At 44.9% G+C, this 25,501-nt stretch overlaps 1 protein-coding gene across 2 annotated transcripts in view; it reads right to left on the reverse strand.

Moving 5' to 3' along the window:
* SCN4A (sodium voltage-gated channel alpha subunit 4) overlaps positions 1-25,501 on the reverse strand; it is a 275,899-nt gene that overhangs the window by 20,637 nt on the left and 229,761 nt on the right. For both annotated transcript variants that reach the window (XM_063959465.1, XM_063959466.1), the window contains exons 16-21: positions 25,000-25,449; positions 23,556-23,679; positions 9,970-10,124; positions 8,404-8,577; positions 2,067-2,189; positions 11-289 (exon numbers count right to left, since the gene is read on the reverse strand). In XM_063959465.1, coding sequence (XP_063815535.1) covers positions 11-289; positions 2,067-2,189; positions 8,404-8,577; positions 9,970-10,124; positions 23,556-23,679; positions 25,000-25,449 — 1,305 coding nt within the window. The remainder of the gene's footprint in view (positions 1-10; positions 290-2,066; positions 2,190-8,403; positions 8,578-9,969; positions 10,125-23,555; positions 23,680-24,999; positions 25,450-25,501) is intronic.

The following is a 25,501-nucleotide window of genomic DNA, read 5'->3' on the forward strand; positions in this document are numbered from 1 at the left end:
ATTTCCTTACCACTTGCAGCAGGGACAGGTATCCCAGACCCACATTGTCGAAATTCACTTTGACATTGACCCACCGCACTTCTTCTGTGTAATTTAAAGCAAAGCAATCGGAGCGATTGTTCACCACCGAGGTGTCAAACATTTCAGACGTTGTGCTGTTAATACATTTGTAATATTTCCCAGCAAACAGATTGACTCCCATGATGCTGAAGATAAGCCAGAAGATTAAACAAACCAGCAGCACATTCATGATGGAAGGGATGGCACCCAGTAATGCATTCACCACCACCTTAGAACAAGAGAAAACACAGCAATAGGTGAAACCAACAGTATATTCATAATAAAAGGCTGGCACTTTGCTATGCAATCACAGCAACCTTCAAATTAGACAATTCACAGATCAGAGAGACTAGCTGCAGCTGAAAAACAATTACCTTTTTTTGGCAGCTGAATCTTGAACCCCACAAAACATCTCAGAATTGTTTTTATTAATGACTTAATTAAGTTTAAAGGTATTTTTTAATAATATATTAATTTTATATATATATATATATATATATATATATATATATATATATATATATATATATATATATCTATCAAGGGGGTGTTTTGCACCACCCATCCCCCTGTGTCCTTAGGCTTCCATTCTAAAATAACTTCCCACCCCCCATTGGCAATAGACTACCCCCCTAGTGTTCCTAAATCCTGACAACAGTACCCCCCCCCCCCCCCACACGCATACCCTTAGTGTTAAAACAAATGCCATGCTTTATTTAACAACCTTTCCCCATGTAAAAATCTATTTTTTTAACACCCCCCCACCCTGTGTCCAATTAATTTTTAATTACTATTGTTTGACACCTCCTCCTCTTCCCCCAGTCAGCATTAATTATCTTTATTTTACTCCTCCCTCACCCCCACTAGTTATAACTTCCTCCCAGTGGGATGCCCTTCCCCACGTGCAGAGCACAGCTGAGCGTGTGTCAGGGGGGCCTGATGATCAGACCCCGCTTCCCTGCTGCAGCTACTATCTGCACTTGCAGTGATCAGCCAAATTGTGTTGGGGGAGGAACTAAGTTCCCATCCCTGCACTGTGATCCCCAGCACATGAGTTCCAGAATGCCGCACCAGAATTCCAGCAGTGATGTCAGCACTCAGAGACCACCTCGTCACTGCAGTGTGTCCAGGGATCCAGAGGAGATCTGTTGTGCACTTGTGCAGTATGGATCTCCCAATCTACAAGTCGGATACACAGCAGGGCAGCATGTCACATGTGATGCGACCTGGCCAGGTAACATATTCCTGGCTCCAGACACGTCAAATGCTACTAAGCCAGGCAAGTAGTTAAGGGCTTATTCATCATTTATTATGGGCCCATTACACAAGTGGAAACTTTACTTTCCGCATGTTTAAGTGACTTTCCCAATCATTAATAGAGGCCTGAAGCAGCCACCTAGTATTTATCAAACTCAGAAGTTTGAAAACTTTGTAGTTTGCTTGTGGAAAGTTGGAAACCAGCCCTGCTTGTGTTCCTGGAGACTCGCTCTTTCCGATGGGAAGGGGGACATGTGTTGTGAAGACATCCAATTAGATACCTCCACCATCTCCGCATTGCGTGGTGTCATAATGCGAATCAGCAATGGTAAGTAGGATCCCACACTACAGTAGTTCTGTATCCACCCGTTGATGAATAGGCCTCTTAACCACTTAACTGACGATTTTTCACTTCAAAACCATTCATAACATTGATTTTTTTTTTATTATTTAATAAAGTTTAAAAAGCTTTTTTTCAAATATTTGAATATTATATTATGCACATCTGCAGAATGGATCTCCTTGTCAAAAACTGGGGGATATAGTGGGGCGGCGCGGTTGCATGTGATCTGAACATGCCAGTTAAGTGGTTAATGAGTAACAAAACAGGAACTCTGGAGTCATATACGCATAAAATAAGTTAAGGCTCCATGGGAAGGAGGTATTTGAAGTAAGCACAAGCACAAACTGTATGTAGTATTAGAGACTCATTATTGCTGTTGACATGAACATTTTGTCTAAATACTTACCCTCATGCCTTCAAATCTTGACAATGCTCTCAATGGTCTGAGGGCTCTCAATGTTCTCAGGGATTTGATAGCGCCAAGTTCTGAATAACCCAACCAGTTAGCAGTCAAACTGATCAAAGACACCTATCCAGATAAATAATTACACCAATTTGTCATGAAAAGCAAAAGGAGGTCTAACAATAGGACATAAAAGCCATCATCATTTTTAAAATGTATAAGCACATATTGTCTCACATCTTTCAAAGGTTATCACTAGTGTTAATGAGGAACTCCCCATCGTGATTAATTAGATAATCAAGGTTTTAGAAAATACTAAATAAAAAAAAATCCTAAAAAATACATAAAAATAAATTAAGACTATACAAGAGGCAGACCAGAACAGTAACTTGCCATAGTGCTTCCCACACCAGCAAAGTTGTAATCTGAAGATGTGGAAGAGGCATGGGTAAGTTCCAGAGGTGATCTGAGCCAAACATGTACTGAATATTTTGGGCTGGGGAATAGCCTGGCAATGTTTGATGTGGTTGCCTCATTCACTGACACAGTATTGGTCCTCCATGGCTCCAGATACCTACTGGTAACATGTGGGACAAATACTGTGATGGTGGCTGACACAGCCCATATGCCACAACCACAGCCGGCCACCTGCACAAGTACTTTAATGGAAGCCTATTTGTCAGGAGAAGGGGTGGGAACGGGAGGAAGGAACATTATATTATATTAGCTTGGCCAAAAGGGAATCTCTTTTTGATAGATAGATAGATAGTATACTGAGTGCCGCCACTAACTAAGTGGCAAAGGACACAGGCTAATGCCAAAGTTTCGCTGCTTTTATTACCGCGTCATCTGATGATGCTGTAATAAAAGCAGCGAAACGTTGGCATTAGCCTGTGTCCTTTGCCTCTTTGTATACTGAGTGCCACATCCATCTGTATCTGTGTTTGGACTCCTGGCCGGGGATTGTCTGTGGAGGGCACCGGGACTGCTGTCTCTGGTACATGTGTGTGCTGCCTCAACGTGATTTTCTATATACATAAGCAGCTGTTGCTGTGATCTATTCTTTATGAGCACAAGACCACTGAGTGCCAAAGTATTGATGCTACATTACCTACGGGGTTTCTGGCACCTTGGCAGATAGCATATTCAGAATGGGAGTGCTGACTAAAAGTCTGTTAAGCAAATGAAATGCGTAGGAACACTTAACGATGGGACTGACTGCTAGATACCTTTATGGAGGACGCCACCTGTGGAATTTCCTTATGACTTTTGAGTAGTGTTGTATCTTCTAAAATATTGTTCTTATTTCATGTATGGGCATTTTAATATGTTATTGTGCATTTAAATCATTTAAATTAGTTGAGGTACATTAGCATTGTTGTATGGAATTTATTTTAGGAATGCCCAGAGATGCCATGAGAATTTCCTCTACATAGTCTGTTTTCTGGCATAGACTCTTACCCCTTTCATATCGCCAAAATAACCTGGTATATTGTCGGGTTGACTCGGATCAAGGTGCGGTGGTAAAGGGGTTTGTTACAATTTCTTGGGTTGACTAAAGCAGGGTTATTCCTGGGTTAAAGTGCAGTGTGAACTGGTCGACCCGGGACCCGCTCACACTATAGGGAGAGGTGGCGCTATAGGAAGAGGCGGCACTTGGAGAGGATCTGATCTCCAAGTGCCGCCTCCGCACACACCACCGCTGATGTCACCAACGCAGCAATATGCCGGGTTGGTGCTGCCAGTCTTAAACGGATCTCAAGTGGATCGCACCTGGGAAGGAGTTGTGCACAAGTTCCAGGTGCGACCCGCTATTGCTATGTGAAAGGGGTATCGATTACATTTGTATATTATATTTTTCCAAAGGTATAACAAATTATGCTTATTTCACTTTCCTCCGGGATAATCATCAGTGTGAACCACGATCCATGAAAAGCAAGTTTCCACTCTGAAAAGCAGTTATATTCTTCTTTTTAGTATGTATATTTGCACACCTGCTGAGGACCCTCACTACATTTTTTGGTCCTTTCTGCCTTTGTTTGGAGGTATGCTATCCTGAGCCACTAACTCTCAGGAACCATTAGGGGGGGGAGAAGGATACTTTGACCCTATGTGAAGAGCACTTATATATCCACATTTTGGTAGGCACATACTGCAAGCATATTTGCATTTTATTTGAACATAAATCACATTTACGCAAGTAAAATTGGTACTTAATTAAAGGACAACACTGTATACCGCCAGTGCTGCTCCCACCACTTGAACGGTGTTTCAATCTTCCTCTGCCTGACTGATGTGATGACTTATACCCCTGTCACACGCCATAAATATCCAGGTTATCTCATGTGAACGCTCAGCATCTCGGGATATTGGCCCTCATTCCGAGTTGTTCGCTCGTTCTTTTTCATCGCATCGCAGCGATTTTCCGCAAACTGCGCATGCGCAATGTTCGCACTGCGACTGCGCCAAGTAAATTTGCTAAGAAGTTTGGTATTTTACTCACGGCATTACAAGGTTTTTTTTCGTTCTGGTGATCGTTGTGTGATTGACAGGAAGTGGGTGTTTCTGGGCGGAAACTGGCCGTTTCATGGGAGTGTGTGAAAAAACGCTGCCGTTTCTGGGAAAAACGCGGGAGTGGCTAGAGAAACGGGGGAGTGTCTGGGCGAACGCTGGGTGTGTTTGTGACGTCAAACCAGGAACGAAACTGACTGAACTGATTGCAGTGGCAGAGTAAAGGTGTGTACACACGGTAAGATATTTTCTTCCGATTCTGACTATATAGTCAGAATCGGAAGAAAAGATAGTGCAGATCGCAAGGTGACAGTCACCTTGCGATCCCGATCCGATGCCGATGCGCGGCCCCGCGCTGTCGGCATCGGCAGAAAAAATAGGCTGTGCAGGCAAGTCAATCCTGGCTATCTCTATAGAAGAGATAGTCAGGATTGACATCGCACATAGCCAGCATCGCAAGCACACTCATTATGTGCTTGCGATACTGGCTAAGTGCCGACCCGGCCCCCTGTCGCACGGTGAGAATCGGATAAGTCCGAATCTCACCGTGTGTATGCACCCTAAGTGTCGAGCTACTCAGAAACTGCTTAGAAATTTCTATTCGCAATTTTGAGAATCTTTCGTTTGCAATTCTGCTATGCTAAGATTCACTCCCAGTAGGCGGCGGCTTAGCGTGTGCAATGCTGCTAAAAGCATCTTGCGAGCGAACAACTCGGAATGAGGGCCCATGTGCAGTGTGAAAGCACCAGGTTAAAGTAAGCATTGAACCCAGGTATCTAGTAGGGTTGAACACAGGTTCAACCCTGCTCGTGGTGAAGTTTAAACTGGTAAGTCAGGTTGATGCAAAGAGGCGGCAGTTGGAGATCATCTCATCTCCAAAGAGTTTTTCCGGATCATGGGCTTTTGGCTGGAGGACGGGTTTTATCTGGATAGTACCCATGGGTTGTTCGATTTCTTTTCTACACTGGTGCATGGTTGGTCATACAGGTGAGCGTTGGGGGGGGGGGCTATTACTTGGATGATTTTCTTGTGGTGGGTTTGTGCATTCTTGCCTGTTAGCAGGGACCCTTTTGTTATTCACTAAGTTCGGCGTACCCATCGCCCACGATAGGGTGGAAGTGCCTTTGCTGGTCATGACCTGTCTGATGATCGAGAGTGAGAGGGTGGGCCGGCTACATGAGACACTGGTGAGAATGTTGGCATCAGGTAAGGTTACCTCATGCCAGGCTCAGTCATTGTTGGGTCTTCTGAACTTCGCGGTGTCGCATGATTCCAGTGTGGCAGGCCTTTAGTTGCAAGTTGGAATGGGTTACGGCAAGGGTGCTGAAACCACTTAATTTTATTCTTTTTTCCAAACAAGATTATGAGGGACCTCAGAGCCTGGGTGGAACTTGTGTCTGTATTTAAATGGCACACACATTTGGGTTTTGCAAGTGGAGCCCAACAGCATTCTCCATTTATTTACTGATGCAGTGGGCTCCTCGGGCTTTGGGGCATACTTTGAGGGTCGTTGGTGTGCTGCCCCTTGGCCTGAACAGTGGGTGGACAAGTGGCTTGATACAGTATCTCCTCCTTCTCAAGCACTACCCTATCATGGTTTTCCTGGAACTCGGGGGCTCTTCCTTGCAAAATTGCAGCGTTGTCTTTTGGTGTAATTATTTTGGTGTGGTTCACACTATAAATCATCAGCTTGCCGCTTCCTTACCATGCGTGATATTGCGGATTTATTGGCCGCATATTCATGCTCTGGCCCTGTTGGCCTGTCAGATAGATGAGTTATGCCTCTATGTCTGGCAAGTTATTGAGCTGGGATGGAGGGGCTATCCCATCGGTCATTAGCTCGTGGAGTCAGGCAGGTCCACGGCTGTGGCATTCAAGATGTTAGTAGGACTGTCCCATTTTATTCCAGGTAAAGGGCTTGGAGGACCTTTCAAAAAGATTTTTACTTAAAAAAAGGTTGTCCAGGTTCGCCCCTGTTCCTCCAAACACTCGGCATCCTATTGATTTGTATCATTTTTGTTGCATGTTTTGACAGCAGTTTGCTCTTCGGATTTTGAAGCTTGGTTAGTTTAGTTTGGCTTAAGTGAAGGCTTATCATGGGCATTCCATGTCTCGGATTCGGGGGCATCTTCTAAGCGAGGCCTTCTTTCTGTACTTTTTTTGTATATTTTTGTAGAGAGCTTGGCACTTTTTTCGTCAATTTAAAACAGACTAGTTGGGAAAGGGTCATAGGGTTTCTATGCAGGCTTGCTATGATTCTAAGGTGTGTCCGGTGGTTTGGGTGAGGATTAACCATGACCATCATCCTCCTGTAAATGGGGCATGAAAAATGCATGCTAATGGTTTCCCCATGACATATTTTCAATTCAGTTGGGTTTTGAGGCAGTGCGTGGGGGCGATAGGGCTGTCGCCAAGTGATTTTGGGACTCATTCTTTCAGGATTAGTGCAGCTATGTTGGCCGCTGTGTCAGGTTTCTCCTAAGCCAATGGAAGTCTAGTGCCTATAAGAGGTACAGTAGGCTTCGGTAAGTTTGTTTGCATCCTAACTTGTTAATAAGCTACTCCCCACCTTTGGTGGGGGGTCTTGTTTTTTGTTTTAAACTCAGTTTTTAAGCTAGACTTCTGCCAGGCTGGTGTATGTTTTGCCACCAGTCATAGGCTCCATTTTCCTTGCTGCTCTTTTTCTATTTTCCATTGGTTCACACGTTTTCTTTACATTATTCCTACAGATGATCATGTGGATTCTTGTCCCGTGTGGGTATTCAGGCACATTTTGTTTTCTAGGAGGGCTGGACGAGTTTTTCTCAATGCATGGATTTGTTTCTGGTGTTGGATTGCATTCGATGATCTGGAGTTTGTGGGTCACGTTGGGGGTCCCTTTTGAATTTATTCTTTCAGTCAGTGAGCTTCTTTCTCTTCCCGTTGGTACTTGTTATTCACCATAGTAGTAATGAACTGACATCTCGTATGTCATTAGACATGTAGTTCTCCATTTCAGCTGACTTGGAGGCAATCGTGGCCATTTTGTAAGGTTTTATGGTCTGATATATTTCCATGGCATGTCTGGATGGGACCTGGACATGGCCAGAAGGCGTATTATGTGGTGGTTGGTCGTGTGTACACGGTTTTGGAGGTATGGTCATCTTGTATAGCTTGATTAAATACAGGGATGCTCATGTTTTCAGGCCTGATAGTGTGCATTTGAGTGACGAGGGTCGTTTTCTTTTTGTCAAGGATTTACTTTGGGGGATTCGAGGTGTGGTCGATTAGTGTATGGTGGGGGAGGACCACTGTTGGTGGGAAAGAATGGTTGCAGTTGAATTCTGTCTTTGGTACTTGAATTGCCCTCCCTTCCGATACGTAGCTTAGGCTGATTCTACCCTACTAAGGTCAGCAGCACCACAGTCCTGGTGTGCCTCACATTGTGTTATTGAGGTGGGAGGTGGATACCTTGAGAGTGGTAATGAGCTGGCAGTTCACCTCCCATTGAGAAGATCAGGGTGAGCATGCAGATGGTGATCTTGTTTAGTGGGGCCATTCTTTCGTTGCTACCATGCTTTGACTGTCCTTTCTTCTAGATTTCAGTTAGTTCAGTAATAATAAAATAATTACAGTAGTTTAAATAAAGCCGACGTTCTTGTCCAGTGATATAAGTCTCTGTGTCATTATTTCATTATGGTTACTGTTAATGGTTTTACCTTTGCACTGTTGGAGGGGGTACATATAAGACGATGAGGAGTTTATAAATTCTGACAAAAATTCCTGTATGTGCTAAAATTTACCGTCATACAGTATCTTAGTGAGTGAGTTTTAATTACTTATTACTTACATCAACAATAAGGAAATCCAGCCAGCACCAAGCATTAGTAAAATACACCTTGAAGCCATATGCTGTCCATTTTAGCAACATTTCAATTACAAATACGTAGGAAAACACTTTATCAGCATACTCCAACATAGTCCTTATAACTTTCCTTTGTTCAATGTAAATATCTTCAAATGCCTATACAGTAGGAGGGGAAAAAGATGAAGAATTACTTTTATATTGACTTGTATAAGTAATGAATACAATGGATCTCATTTACAAAGTACACTGAATGGAAATTTTACAAATCCCTTTTGGCTTTTTCCTGCGATGCCATGATGGTCAGCCCAGGGCATGTCTACTCTCTAGTCCTTGGAGACACCTCCACATGACATAACACATGCACCTTGGTCTTGCTATGCAGTAAAATATCTTAAAGAGTAAGTGTGATGAGAGGGGAGTGTTTTTGTGCAATGTGTAGCCGCAATTGTGTTTTTCTGAAGTGAAACTGGAAGGAACAAAATAAAGAGTAGGGCGAGACCTGATCACATCCAGCAATGAGCTAGTGCCATATTCCAGTGTTTTTGTAGAGTGGAAATAGCATTGTGCCCTCTCAGCACACTATAAGGAGCATGACATCAAGGAAGATTTTGTCTGTCACCTCAGCTCGTTTTGCACTTTGCAATATGCCCCACTGTGTTCTTCATTATTCTACTCAGTTTGTTTCTGAAACAAAATTAAAATGGTTTTCCATTAAGGACAACATCCGCACTATAAGAAATGTCTGTCCCTTTAGCACTTTGGTAAGGATCTTCTACAAATGCGGATTGTTATTAGCAATGGACTACTGAAAACTGAGACATATGGTGGAGATTTATCAACGCTTGGAGATAGATAAAGTGGAGATTAGATAAAGTACCAACCAATCAGCTACTGTCATTTTATAACACAGCCTGCACATCTCTCCACGCTTTGATAAATCTCCCCCATGATCATGACTGGTTCAGAGTTTCAAATGTGCCAGGGCTCAACCTCCAAGCCTCAGTCAAACAATGTGGTCCAACGGTTGCAATCAGGAGAGGGTACTTCTGGCAAAGTGCTATACACAGATCATTAGGCAGGGGGATGGAGCTTGAAGTGAACAACCCTTTAAGCTTTCATTCAAATATTCAACTCAAATATATATATGCCATTGTGTACTTTTAGAAGAAAACAAACTCTTGCATGTTTAATGTATTTTTAAGGAGCTATTAAATGGTTGATTGTGGAACACAGCAATGTTTACAAAACATATGACTGTATTATATGAACATTCCTTTAAGTAGCAAACTGTGGAGTCTATGTACTATGCCTTGGAGAGAGATAAAGTGAATGGAGTAAAGTACCAGCCAATCAGCTCCTAACTGCCATGTTACAGGCTGTGTTTGAAAAATAGCAGTTAGGAGCTGATTGGCCGGTACATTGTCTCTGTCCACTTTATCTCTCGCCAAGGCTCAGTACATAGATCCCTTAGATATCTAGATTATAGGCTGCAAAGGGAAAAGTTAAGAATCGATTACAAAGGCAGAAAGTAAAAAAAATTGTATTCACCAGGGCACCACTGCTGAGCAGAATCATGAAGATAATAAATGTTTCAAACCAGTTGTGCTCAACAATCTTGAAACAGGTTTTCCGTATATTCCACCATAGTTTTCCCTTTTCTGTTGTGATATCAACATTCAGGAATGGAAATCTTCTTATACATGCTGTAAAAGAGAAAAGTTTTAAAGCTGACATTTATGAAGAGTGGTGCTGAACGTACATAATCTCCACAGGTAAACGTGCTATGACTGAATTTACATTGTACTGACCATTTTATTGGGAATGCAGTCAGGATCCCGGCAGTCAGAATACCGACAGTGGAATCCCAACAGTAAGTATGAACTAGGAGGAGGGTTAGGCTTCGGGGTGGGGGAGTGTAGGGGTTAGGCTGTGGGAGGGGACGGTTAGGCTTAGGCTACAGGAGGAATGGGTTAGGAGTAGGAATAGGGATAGGGTTAACATACTAACGGGGATTTAGATTATCGGGATGACACTGTCGGAATACTGAGCCTCACTGCCGGGATTTCGTACCCAACCCTTTTATTGCTCCAAAAACACCAGTGAACATGGCCAGGACAAGCAATCATTTACAAGTATATCCTTGTATGTACAGTGGTTATTTAAAATTGCAGAAAGCGAAAAGAATGCAAAACGAATGTATACTGTATTTACAGAATGTCTTGCGCAGTATGATGCCTAACTATAAAATATGCAACAATAATTAGTAAATACGAAGCGCACACACTTTACTTAGAGAGGGATTCACAGGGATTTTGTATCAAATAAAGGAAATCTTGTATGGGTAATCTCAGTGAATACTAATAGGGAGTATAGATAACCCATTCCTATGGTAGAACATTACTAACATGCAGGGCTGTAGAGAGTGGCACCGGGCCCGTGTACTGTATGGGGGCGTGGAAATGTCCCCACCAAAAAAAATATATCAATAAAATTGTAATTGCGGTGGGCATCGGCACCTTGCCTGGCCCCGGGAAGCAGGTCCCTTTTCCTCAGCATCCCCATCTTCCCAGTGACATTCGGGAAGCTGGTGCATGTGCACAAGAGAGCAAAGAGTCTTTGCTTTCAATGTCGAGCACCATCTTCTTGAAGAAGTGCCAGGGGGAGGGGCTTTGAGCATATACTCAGGCCCCTATCGGGCTCGTCCAGCAAGCCCTACCTGCGCCCCACACCCCTTGGTGCCAGTGCTAAAATGTGGCAAAGAGCGTTGATATACTGATTTCAGCAGTTCAGTTTATTCAGCGTAATGAACAATAATAATGAAGTAGCTACTACTGCTCACAGAAAGTCTAACCGTATATAAACCCAAATATATGTGTTTATTTACATATTTTTCTAATACTTGGATAGCAAAATCCAAGAAAAAACCCAGAATAAAATCCACACGTAAAATGCAAGCTGCTGTACATAAAGTATATTACGTATTACTTTGCAGAATTAATGCTGTTATATACAAAATATTACAGTGATTTGGCTGTGACAATATTTAGCTAAAAAAAATAAGACAGCTGCCATTGTTAAAGGAAAAAAACATGTTTCTTATTCTTTTTTTCAGAGGGCAACAGATTGTGTACAACACACAGGTACATTTACTCAGGAACTATGCGTCCCTGAAGACATATACCAATTCAATAACCTTTTATGAAAAAAAAGTTTGTAAATGAGTTTCTCTTCTCTTTTCCAGTTAACAGCACTCACCTGTTCATTGAGGCGTACTCAGCCATCCACCCACCCTGACAGACTTATCACAGGAAACATTAGACAGCTGCCAGTTAGAAACTAACCATCTCCCAAGGCAACAACTAAATACTCGCTTCTTTTTGTAACATAACCTGTCCTAATATAATGTTGTGACTTTATTATTCAGTATTCACACAAAGGGGAAACCCACCAAGTCAGCAAATTGCAGCAAAAACAAATTGCTTTTTTTATACATGTATAATTTGCTGCCCACCTCAATCGTTCCCCACAGAGTCCTCAGTGTCTTACAGTAATTCCTTGTTCAATATTTCATGTACTCTCTTTTATTTCTGAAGTTTAAACATGGATTCAGGTTCAACTACTGTACATACAGAGAATAGGGGAAAGACTAACCCATGGAGAGTAATGGTTATACTGCACCTGATCTGGGGTGGCCGGGTGGGTGGGGTTGGGAGGGGGGGTGAGGGTGTTATTGGTCAGGATGATTAGAGAGGCCCTGTGGTGGCCAAGGCCAGCTGGTGAAGGGGACAAATACCCCCCTTCAAAGCATGTGCTGCACAGTAGTTTTCATGTTTTTTTTTTAGACCTGGCCACGCCCCTAATTATCATCAAGGCGCAGCGTGTGTCTCAACAGCCCTGCACCTGAGAATACACACATGACAATTTACGCAGCACATTCTGTGGCACAATTTGCCCAAGTACACCTAGGTTTTCACTGGGCTGCATAAGATGCAAAGCAACATGGTCGCATTTCCAGACAAGCAGCAGTTTGCACAAGTATACCAGAATGGAAATGTTGGGAGGTATGCAAACACATGCAATAAAAACAGTAACAATTGCCCCTTTCTCTGACGTCCTAGTGGATGCTGGGTACTCCGTAAGGACCATGGGGAATAGACGGGCTCCGCAGGAGACTGGGCACTCTAAAAGAAAGATTTGGTACTATCTGGTGTGCACTGGCTCCTCCCTCTATGCCCCTACTCCAGACCTCAGTTAGAATCTGTGCCCGGCCCGAGCTGGTTGCACACTAGGGGCTCTCCTGAGCTTCTAGTAAAGAAAGTATTTGTTAGGTTTTTTATTTTTAGTGAGATCTGCTGGCAACAAACTCACTGCTACGAGGGACTGAGGGGAGAGAAGCAAACCTACCTGCTTGCAGCTAGCTTGGGCTTCTAAGGCTACTGGACACCATTAGCTCCAGAGGGATCGAACACTGGGCCCGTCCACGATCGTCCGGTCCCGGAGCCGCGCCGCCGTCCCCCTTGCAGAGCCAGAAGCAAGAAGAACATCCTGAAAATCGGCGGCTGAAGACTTCGGTCTTCATTAAGGTAGCGCACAGCACTGCAGCTGTGCGCCATTGCTCCCCATGCACACCACACACTCCGGTCACTGATGGGTGCAGGGCGCTGGGGGGGGGGGGGGGGGGGGGTGCCCTGGGCTGCAATTAGAGTACCTTCTATGGCAAAAAGCACATAATATAGTCCAATAAACTATATATGTGCAAAATCCCCTGCCATAATATAAACATAAGAGCGGGAGAAGTCCGCCGAGAAGGGGCGGGGCTATCTCCCTCAGCACACTGGCGCCATTTCCTCTTCACAGCTCCGCTGGAAGACAGCTCCCCAGGCTCTCCCCTGCAGTTTCCAGGCTCAAAGGGTAAAAAAGAGAGGGGGGGCACTAAATTTAGGCGCAAATTGTATATGTAAAGCAGCTATAGGGAAAAATCACTTTGTGTTAGTGTACATCCCTGATTATATAGCGCTGTGGTGTGTGCTGGCATACTCTCTCTCTGTCTCCCCAAAGGACTTTGTGGGGTCCTGTCCTCAGTCAGAGCATTCCCTGTGTGTGTGTGTGGTGTGTCGGTACGGCTGTGTCGACATGTTTGATGAGGACGCTTACGTGGAGGCAGAGCAGGTGCCGATAAGTGTGATGTCGCCCCCTGCGGGGCCGACACCTGAGTGGATGGATATGTTGACGGTATTAACCGACAGTGGCCCTCATTCCGAGTCGTTCGCTCGGTAATTTTCATCGCATCGCAGTGAAATTCCGCTTAGTACGCATGCGCAATAATCGCACTGCGACTGCGCCAAGTAATTTTACAATGAAGATAGTTTTTTTACTCACGGCTTTTTCCTCGCTCCGGCGATCGTAATGTGATTGACAGGAAATGGGTGTTACTGGGCGGAAACACGGCGTTTTCGGGGCGTGTGGATAAAAACGCTACCGTTTCCGGAAAAAACGCAGGAGTGGCCGGAGAAACGGGGGAGTGTCTGGGCGAACGCTGGGTGTGTTTATGACGTCAAACCAGGAACGACAAGCACTGAACTGATCGCAGATGCCGAGTAAGTCTGAACCTACTCTGAAACTGCTAAGTAGTTTGTAATCGCAATATTGCGAATACATCGGTCGCAATTTTAAGAAGCTAAGATACACTCCCAGTAGGCGTAGGCTTAGCCTGAGCAACTCTGCTAAATTCGCCTTGCGAGCGATCAACTCGGAATGAGGGCCCGTGTCAACTCCTTACATAAAAGGTTCGATGACGCAGCTTTGGGACAGCCGGCATCTCAGCCCGCGCCTGCCCAGGCATCTCAGAGGCCGTCAGGGGCTCAAAAACGCCCGCTACCTCAGATGGCTGACACAGATGTCGACACGGAGTCTGACTCCAGTGTCGACGCGGATGAGACAAATATACAATCCACTAGGGCCATCCGATGCATGATTACGGCAATGAAAAATGTGTTGCACATTTCTGACATTAACCCGGTTACCACAAAAAAGGGTATTATGTTTGGGGAGAAAAAGCAGCCAGTGACTTTTCCCCCATCTGATGAGTTAAACGAATTGTGTGAAGAAGCGTGCGGTTCCCCAGATAAGAAACTAGTAATTTCTAAGCGGTTACTAATGGCGTACCCTTTCCCGCCAACGGATAGGTTACGCTGGGAGACATCCCCTAAGGTGGAAAGCGCTCACACGCTTATCAAAAAAGGTGGCACTGCCGTCTCAGGATACGGCCGCCTTAAAGGAGCCTGCAGATAGAAAGCAGGAGGCTATCCTGAAGTCTGTATATACACACTCAGGTACTATACTGAGACCTGCTATTGCTTCAGCGTGGATGTGCAGTGCTGCAGCAGCGTGGTCTGATTCCCTGTCTGATAACATTGATTCCCTTGACAGGGACACTATATTGCTAACCATAGAGCATAGTAAAGACGTAGTCTTATATATGAGAGATGCACAGACTGACATTTGCCGGCTGGCATCTAGAATTAATGCGATGTCCATTTCTGCCAGGAGAGTATTATGGACTCGGCAGTGGATGGGTGATGCTGATTCTAAAAGGCACATGGAAATTTTGCCTTATAAGGGTGAGGAATTGTTTGGGGACGGTCTTTCGGACCTCGTATCCACAGCAACAGCTGGGAAGTCGACTTTTTTACCTCAGGTTCCCTCACAGCCTAAGAAAGCACCGTATTATCAAGTACAGTCCTTTCGGCCTCAGAAAGGCAAGCGGGTTAGAGGCGTGTCCTTTCTGCCCAGAGGCAGGGGTAGAGGGAAAAAGCTGCACCATACAGCCAGTTCCCAAGAACAAAAATCCTCCCCTGCTTCCACTAAGTCCACCGCATGCTGCTGGGGCTCCACAGGTGGAGCCAGGTGCGGTGGGGGCCCGTCTCCGGAACTTCAGCGACCAGTGGGTTCGCTCACAGGTGGATCTCTGGGTTCTACAAGTAGTATCTCAGGGATACAAGCTGGAATTCGAGATGTCTCCCCCTCGCCGTTACCTCAAATCAGCCTTGCCAGCTACTCCCCAGGACAGGGAGGTAGTACTGGCGGCAATTCACAAGCTGTACCTCCAGCAGGTGATAATAAAAGTTCCCCTCCTTCAACAGGGACGGGGTTACTATTCCACAATGTTTGTGGTACCGAAACCAGACGGTTCGGTGAGACCCATTCTAAATTTGAAATCCTTGAACACTTATATAAGGAAGTTCAAGTTCAAAATGGAATCGCTCAGGGCGGTTATTGCAAGCCTGGAAGAGGGGGATTACATGGTATCACTGGACATCAAGGATGCTTACCTACATGTCCCCATTTACCCACCTCACCAGGTGTACCTCCGTTTTGTGGTACAGGACTGCCATTACCAATTCCAGACGTTGCCGTTTGGTCTGTCCACGGCACCGAGGGTATTTACCAAAGTAATGGCCAAAATGATGATACTCCTTCGAAAGAAGGGAGTTATAATTATCCCGTACTTGGACGATCTCCTTATAAAGGCGAGGTCCAGGGAGCAGTTGTTGGTCGGAGTAGCACTATCTCAGGAAGTGCTACAACAGCACGGCTGGATTCTGAATATCCCAAAGTCGCAGCTGGTTCCTACGACGCGTCTGCTGTTCCTGGGTATGATTCTGCACACAGAACAGAAGAAGGTGTTTCTCCCGGAGGAGAAGGCCAAGGAGTTGTCATCTCTGGTCAGAGACCTCCTAAAACCAAAACAGGTGTCGGTGCATCACTGCACGCGAGTCCTGGGAAAGATGGTAGCTTCTTACGAGGCAATTCCATTTGGCAGATTCCATGCACGGATCTTTCAGTGGGATCTGTTAGACAAGTGGTCCGGATCGCATCTTCAGATGCATCGGCTGATCACCGTGTCCCCGAGGGCCAGGGTGTCTCTGCTGTGGTGGCTGCAGAGTGCTCATCTACTCGAGGGCCGCAGATTCGGCATACAGGACTGGGTCCTGGTGACCACGGATGCAAGCCTCCGAGGTTGGGGGGCAGTCACTCAGGGAAGAAACTTCCAAGGACAATGGTCGAGTCAGGAAGCTTCCCTACACATAAATATTCTGGAACTAAGGGCCATTTACAATGCCCTAAGTCAAGCAAAACCCCTGCTTCTAAACCAGCCGGTGCTGATTCAGTCAGACAACATCACGGCGGTCGCCCATGTAAACCGACAGGGCGGCACAAGAAGCAGGATGGCGATGGCAGAAGCCACAAGGATTCTCTGATGGGCGGAAAATCACGTGATAGCACTGTCAGCAGTGTTCATTCCGGGAGTGGACAACTGGGAAGCAGACTTCCTCAGTAGGCACGACCTCCACCCGGGAGAGTGGGGACTTCATCCAGAAGTCTTCCAGCTGATTGTAAATCGTTGGGAAAGGCCACAGGTGGACATGATGGCGTCCCGCCTCAACAAAAAGCTAAAAAGATATTGCGCCAGGTCAAGGGACCCTCAGGCGATAGCTGTGGACGCTCTAGTGACACCGTGGGTGTACCAGTCGGTTTATGTGTTCCCTCCTCTTCCTCTCATACCAAAGGTACTGAGGATAATAAGAAAGAGAGGAGTAAGAACTATACTCTTCGTTCCGGATTGGCCAAGAAGGACTTGGTACTCGGAACTACAAGAAATGATCTCAGAGGACCCTTGGCCTCTGCCGCTCCGACAGGACCTGCTACAGCAGGGGCCCTGTCTGTTTCAAGACTTACCGCGGCTGCGTTTGACGGCATGGCGGTTGAACGCCGGATCCTGATGGAGAAGGGTATTCCGGTTGAAGTCATTCCTACGCTGATAAAAGCTAGGAAGGATGTGACAGCAAAACATTATCACCGCATATGGCGAAAATATGTTGCTTGGTGTGAGGCTATGAAGGCCCCAACAGAAGAATTTCAGCTGGGTCGATTTCTGCACTTCCTACAGTCAGGTGTGACTATGGGCCTAAAATTGGGATCCATTAAAGTCCAGATTTCGGCCCTGTCTATTTTCTTTCAAAAAGAACTGGCTTCACTGCCTGAAGTTCAGACGTTTTTTAAGGGAGTGCTGCATATTCAGCCCCCTTTTGTGCCTCCAGTGGCACCTTGGGATCTCAACGTTGTGTTGGATTTCCTAAAATCACATTGGTTTGAGCCACTTCAGACCGTGGAGTTGAAATATCTCACGTGGAAAGTGGTCATGCTTTTGGCCTTGGCTTCGGCTAGGCGTGTGTCAGAATTGGCGGCTTTGTCATGTAAAAGCCCCTATCTGATCTTCCATGTGGACAGGGCAGAATTGAGGACTCGTCCCCAATTTCTCCCTAAGGTGGTATCAACCAACCTATTGTGGTGCCTGCGGCTACTCGGGACTTGGAGGCTTCCAAGCTGCTGGATGTAGTCCGGGCCCTGAAAATCTATGTTTCCAGGACGGCTAGAGTCAGAAAAACTGACTCGCTGTTTATCCTGCATGCACCCAACAAGCTGGGTGCTCCTGCTTCTAAGCAGACTATTGCTCGCTGGATCTGTTGCACGATTCAACTTGCACATTCTGCGGCTGGACTGCCGCATCCTAAATCAGTCAAAGCCCATTCCACGAGGAAGGTGGGCTCTTCTTAGGCGGCTGCCCGAGGGGTCTTGGCTTTACAACTTTGCCGAGCTGCTACCTGGTCGGGATCAAACACGTTTGCAAAATTCTACAAGTTTGATACCCTGGCTGAGAAGGACCTTGAGTTTGCTCATTCGGTGCTGCAGAGTCATCCGCACTTTCCCGCCCGTTTGGGAGCTTTGGTATAATCCCCATGGTCCTTATGGAGTACCCAGCATCCACTAGGATGTCAGAGAAAATAAGATTTTACTCACCGGTAAATCTATTTCTCGTAGTCCGTAGTGGATCCTGGGAGCCCGTCCCAAGTGCGGATTGTCTGCAATACTTGTACATAGAGATGAGCGCCTGAAATTTTTCGGGTTTTGTGTTTTGGTTTTGGGTTCGGTTCCGCGGCCGTGTTTTGGGTTCGACCGCGTTTTGGCAAAACCTCACCGAATTTTTTTTGTCGGATTCGGGTGTGTTTTGGATTCGGGTGGTTTTTTCAAAAAACCCTAAAAAACATCTTAAAACATTGAATTTGGGGGTCATTTTGATCCCATAGTATTATTAACCTCAATAACCATAATTAACACTCATTTTCAGTCTATTCTGAACACCTTACACCTCACAATATTATTTTTAGTCCTAAAATTTGCACCGAGGTCGCTGGATGACTAAGCTCAGCGACCCTAGTGGCCGACACAAACACCGGGCCCATCTAGGAGTGGCACTGCAGTGTCACGCAGGATGTCCCTTCCAAAAAACCCTCCCCAAACAGCACATGACGCAAAGAAAAAAAGAGGCGCAATGAGGTAGCTGTGTGAGTAAGATTAGCGACCCTAGTGGCCGACACAAACACCGGGCCCATCTAGGAGTGGCACTGCAGTGTCACGCAGGATGTCCCTTCCAAAAAACCCTCCCCAAACAGCACATGACGCAAAGAAAAAAAGAGGCGCAATGAGGTAGCTGTGTGAGTAAGATTAGCGACCCTAGTGGCCGACACAAACACCTGGCCCATCTAGGAGTGGCACTGCAGTGTCACGCAGGATGTCCCTTCCAAAAAACCCTCCCCAAACAGCACATGACGCAAAGAAAAAAAGAGGCGCAATGAGGTAGCTGACTGTGTGAGAAAGATAAGCGACCCTAGTGGCCGACACAAACACCGGGCCCATCTAGGAGTGGCACTGCAGTGTCACGCAGGATGTCCCTTCCAAAAAACCCTCCCCAAACAGCACATGACGCAAAGAAAAATAAAAGAAAAAAGAGGTGCAAGATGGAATTGTCCTTGGGCCCTTCCCACCCACCCTTATGTTGTATAAACAAAACAGGACATGCACACTTTAACCAACCCATCATTTCAGTGACAGGGTCTGCCACACGACTGTGACTGAAATGACGGGTTGGTTTGGACCCCCACCAAAAAAGAAGCAATTAATCTCTCCTTGCACAAACTGGCTCTACAGAGGCAAGATGTCCACCTCATCATCATCCTCCGATATATCACCGTGTACATCCCCCTCCTCACAGATTATCAATTCGTCCCCACTGGAATCCACCATGTCAGCTCCCTGTGTACTTTGTGGAGGCAATTGCTGCTGGTCAATGTCTCCGCGGAGGAATTGATTATAATTCATTTTAATGAACATCATCTTCTCCACATTTTCTGGATGTAACCTCGTACGCCGATTGCTGACAAGGTGAGCGGCGGCACTAAACACTCTTTCGGAGTACACACTTGTGGGAGGGCAACTTAGGTAGAATAAAGCCAGTTTGTGCAAGGGCCTCCAAATTGCCTCTTTTTCCTGCCAGTATAAGTACGGACTGTGTGACGTGCCTACTTGGATGCGGTCACTCATATAATCCTCCACCATTCTATCAATGGTGAGAGAATCATATGCAGTGACAGTAGACGACATGTCCGTAATGGTTGTCAGGTCCTTCAGTCCGGACCAGATGTCAGCATCAGCAGTCGCTCCAGACTGCCCTGCATCACCGCCAGCGGGTGGGCTCGGAATTCGGATTTGGGATTTCGAAGAATGCACAGTTCTTTGCTGTGCTGCTTTTGCCAGCTTGAGTCTTTTCATTTTTCTAGCGAGAGGCTGAGTGCTTCCATCCTCATGTGAAGCTGAACCACTAGCCATGAACATAGGCCAGGGCCTCAGCCGTTCCTTGCCACTCCGTGTGGTAAATGGCATATTGGCAAGTTTACGCTTCTCCTCCGACAATTTTATTTTAGGTTTTGGAGTCCTTTTTTTTCTGATATTTGGTGTTTTGGATTTGACATGCTCTGTACTATGACATTGGGCATCGGCCTTGGCAGACGACGTTGCTGGCATTTCATCGTCTCGGCCATGACTAGTGGCAGCAGCTTCAGCACGAGGTGGAAGTGGATCTTGATCTTTCCCTAATTTTGGAACCTCAACTTTTTTGTTCTCCATATTTTATAGGCAGAACTAAAAGGCACCTCAGGTAAACAATGGAGATGGATGGATTGGATACTAGTATACAATTATGGACGGACTGCCACGGTTAGGTGGTATAAAAAAACCACGGTTAGGTGGTATATATTATAATAATAATACAATTATGGATGGACGGACTGCCTGCCGACTGCCGACACAGAGGTAGCCACAGCCGTGAACTACCGCACTGTACACTGGTTGATAAAGAGATAGTAGTATACTCGTAACAACTAGTATGACACTATGACGACGGTATAAAGAATGAAAAAAAAACCACGGTTAGGTGGTATATATTATAATAATAATACAATTATGGATGGACGGACTGCCTGCCGACTGCCGACACAGAGGTAGCCACAGCCGTGAACTACCGCACTGTACACTGGTTGATAAAGAGATAGTAGTATACTCGTAACAACTAGTATGACACTATGACGACGGTATAAAGAATGAAAAAAAAACCACGGTTAGGTGGTATATATTATAATAATAATACAATTATGGATGGACGGACTGCCTGCCGACTGCCGACACAGAGGTAGCCACAGCCGTGAACTACCGCACTGTACACTGGTTGATAAAGAGATAGTAGTATACTCGTAACAACTAGTATGACACTATGACGACGGTATAAAGAATGAAAAAAAAACCACGGTTAGGTGGTATATATTATAATAATAATACAATTATGGATGGACGGACTGCCTGCCGACTGCCGACACAGAGGTAGCCACAGCCGTGAACTACCGCACTGTACACTGGTTGATAAAGAGATAGTAGTATACTCGTAACAACTAGTATGACACTATGACGACGGTATAAAGAATGAAAAAAAAACCACGGTTAGGTGGTATATATTATAATAATAATACAATTATGGATGGACGGACTGCCTGCCGACTGCCGACACAGAGGTAGCCACAGCCGTGAACTACCGCACTGTACACTGGTTGATAAAGAGATAGTAGTATACTCGTAACAACTAGTATGACACTATGACGACGGTATAAAGAAAGAAAAAAAAATACCACAGTTAGGTGGTATATATTATAATAATAATACAATTATGGATGGACGGACTGCCTGCCGACTGCCGACACAGAGGTAGCCACAGCCGTGAACTACCGCACTGTACACTGGTTGATAAAGAGATAGTAGTATACTCGTAACAACTAGTATGACACTATGACGGTATAAAGAATGAAAAAAAAACCACGGTTAGGTGGTATATATTATAATAATAATACAATTATGGATGGACGGACTGCCTGCCGACTGCCGACACAGAGGTAGCCACAGCCGTGAACTACCGCACTGTACACTGGTTGATAAAGAGATAGTAGTATACTCGTAACAAGTATGACACTATGACGACGGTATAAAGAAAGAAAAAAAAATACCACGGTTAGGTGGTATATATTGTAATACAATTATGGATGGACGGACTGCCTGCCGAGTTCCGACTGCCGACACAGAGGTAGCCACAGCCGTGAACTACCGCACTGTACTGTGTCTGCTGCTAATATAGACTGGTTGATAAAGAGATAGTATACAATACATACAACAATATACTACTATACTGGTGGTCAGGCACTGGTCACCACTAGTCACACTGGCAGTGGCACTCCTGCAGCAAAAGTGTGCACTGTTTAATTTTAAATTAATATAATATTATGTACTCCTGGGGGCTCCTGCTATAACAACCTGCAGTGCTCCCCAGTCTCCCCCACAATTATTATAAGCTTTGCCTTTTATACATTGATGTGCAGCACACTGGGCTGAGCTGAGTGCACACAGACTGAGTCACACTGTGTGACTGGCTGCTGCTGTGTATCGTTTTTTTTCAGGCAGAGAACGGATATAGCAGAGAACGGATATATTATATTAAAATAAATAAAAGTTAACTAACAACAACTGCACTGGTCACTGTGGTAAACTCTGTCTGACTCTGCACAATCTCTCTCTCTCTTCTAATCTAATTTCTAATGGAGAGGACGCCAGCCACGTCCTCTCCCTATCAATCTCAATGCACGTGTGAAAATGGCGGCGACGCGCGGCTCCTTATATAGAATCCGAGTCTCGCGAGAATCCGACAGCGTCATGATAACGTTCGGGCGCGCTCGGGTTAACCGAGCAAGGCGGGAGGATCCGAGTCTGCTCGGACCCGTGAAAAAAACATGAAGTTCGTGCGGGTTCGGTTTCAGAGAAACCGAACCCGCTCATCTCTACTTGTATATAGTTATTGCTTAACTAAAGGGTTATTGTTATGAGCCATCTGTTCAGTGAGGCTCAGTTGTTATTCATACTGTTAACTGGGTATAGTTATCACGAGTTGTACGGTGTGATTGGTGTGGCTGGTATGAGTCTTACCCTGGATTCCAAATCCTTTCCTTGTAGTGTCAGCTCTTCCGGGCACAGTTTCCCTAACTGAGGTCTGGAGGAGGGGCATAGAGGGAGGAGCCAGTGCACACCAGATAGTACCAAATCTTTCTTTTAGAGTGCCCAGTCTCCTGCGGAGCCCGTCTATTCCCCATGGTCCTTACGGAGTACCCAGCATCCACTACGGACTACGAGAAATAGATTTACCGGTGAGTGAAATCTTATTTTTACTTTTGCATGATGAGCATCTTTATGAATTTTCTGTCCTCTACCTGGCAGAATATGCTTCCTGCTGCGTAGAAGAGGAGCACATCATGGTGGGCACTGAGCAGAGCACCCAGCTGCAGTGATGCATCCATCAATCGCACTTCATAAATGGCCTCCTCCAGTAAGACTACATGTTTGCTTTCATGTTCAATTCCTCAGTTATAAGCAAGATTGTTTTGGGTACATACTAGCCCCATCCACCCAGTTAATATGTATAGAAAGCATTTATATAAATACAGGCAAACTAATCACATTTCATCGTAAATATTTATGTCAGGTTTTAGAAGTAACTGTAAAACATACAGTATAAATGTACATTACAAAAATCATAAGCACAACTTCAATTATTTTTAAAAGTTAAGCTGCTGGCCAAAACATGGAGAGCAACGTTTTCATATATTAAAATATATTATATATATATCATATCTTTTTCCATATACCGTCAGTAAAACATTGTTCCGGGCCATCCTCTTCTTTATGTTCTAAAGCATCTTCTTCCTTTTCTGGGTCAGGGGGTTTATAATCTACTGTACTACACTCAGAATAGTCATCATCAAACGTCCGCTACAGGGAAAGTTAGATTGTAATCAGTGCACAGTACAGACACATTAGACATAATTGGCAAGATCATGCACCTACAGTACATACATTGCCTTTCTTCGGGTAGTGACCTTGGAAGCTCACTGAGCAGATGTTGCCTGATATTGCTTTAGACCACTCTGCAGTTTGAAACAGCACTTGATGGGTGGGTCACCACCGTGTTTCTAAGCGTAGCATTGCTGCTTATTTCTCACCATACTGTACAAAATTCCAGAGTTTCCCAAACTCCCCACAATTAGAGTCCAGGTTTTAAGGATATCTATACTTGAGTCCAGACGGTTAAATCAAATTAACTGAGGTACTAATTAAGTCACATGTGCTCATACATGGATATGCTTAAAACCTGGACTGTAATGTTGGAGTTTGTGAAATTCCGTAATATATGCTATAGCCAAATCTTAGTGGCATAGTTTGGTTCTCTGCCCTGACATGGCCTTATGTGGTCCTTCATTGACCTAAATATTTGTCTAAACAAGGGACTCTAGATTAATCTAATTTTGTTTGGGTGCAAATGATCATACTGGTGATATTGTGTGTCCATCATGTGTCCAAACGCAACAAGTAAAATAACAGTTCTCCATAAACAACTGATTATAAATATACTACAGGTTTGTGAGTGAGTGTTTGACGAATAACGGTAGACCTGTTTTATTAATAAGCACCATCATATCATGACTGTGCTCCAAATGAATAAAAATATCTTTGCCGTCATCTCCACAGTCATGCAAACATAAATCATATCTGGAAACGTAATCTTCCTCTTTTCTCTCCTGATATAGACACTACATCTTTTGAAGGTTAAATCTGGCTCAAATAAAAGACTCACTGTGCATACACACTTGCTGAGAAAACGAATGGCGTTCCTTATTTTCACCCTTCCTGAGCGACGCCCGTTTGCTTTCTCGGCAAGTGTGTATGCCGGCGATGACGGGCGATCCGCGGCCCCGTGGGTCATTAACTACCCTTGCTGTCGGCCATGCGTGCAGCTCAATTTGGACTGTCGTCCAAGAATTGCCTGCACGGCCCAGACGCGGCATGACGTCACTGAGCCATATGGTCATCATATCGCTCAGTGTGCATTCCCTGCCGCCGACCGCACCGGCCCAGGAGGGAAAACACTGTACGACGTTGCTCATAGAGCACGTCGCCTAGTGTGTACCCACCTTTACACAGTCCAGGTTTAGATGAGCTAGCAAATCTGTATTACATCCACAGGGTTTGTAAACAGAATTAAAAAAAAGAAGCAAAAAAATAAATAAATTATTCATAGCAGCGTGATCATACCTTTGGTCTTATTATTGCCTCATCTAGCTCTGATTGTGTACTGAGCTCATCTGTATCGGGAACATCTAGGTCAGACTCTTCAGAAGCGATGGGCACCTCTATTCTGTAGTGCGGGTTATTTATCAGATTAATATGATCAAATTCATTCATGATGTAGCGTTGTTTTTTCACCAAACCATCAACAATTGGACATTCAGTCTTGGGCTCCTCCTCAGTCTCTACATGATTTAGAGCAAAGCTCTCTTTGTTTACATCCTCACCCTCATCTTCCTTTGTCGCCTTTTTTTTAAATGGCACAATGGACAGGACGATTTTTTTCAAAAAGTCTATACCCCTGGTTATTCTCCCTATGGCGATCTGTAGGTTATTCATCTCTCCATCATCATCAGAGGCAGACAGGTTGTCAGCACTAAAGGAACTCAGCAACAAGGCCAGAAAAAGATTTAGCACCTGAAAACAAAAGACAATGCAATATTAAAGACAAGAGGCCATATAGATAAAA

The sequence above is a fragment of the Pseudophryne corroboree genome, chromosome 3, assembly GCF_028390025.1.
Source record: "Pseudophryne corroboree isolate aPseCor3 chromosome 3, aPseCor3.hap2, whole genome shotgun sequence".
NCBI classification, from domain to species: domain Eukaryota; kingdom Metazoa; phylum Chordata; class Amphibia; order Anura; family Myobatrachidae; genus Pseudophryne; species Pseudophryne corroboree.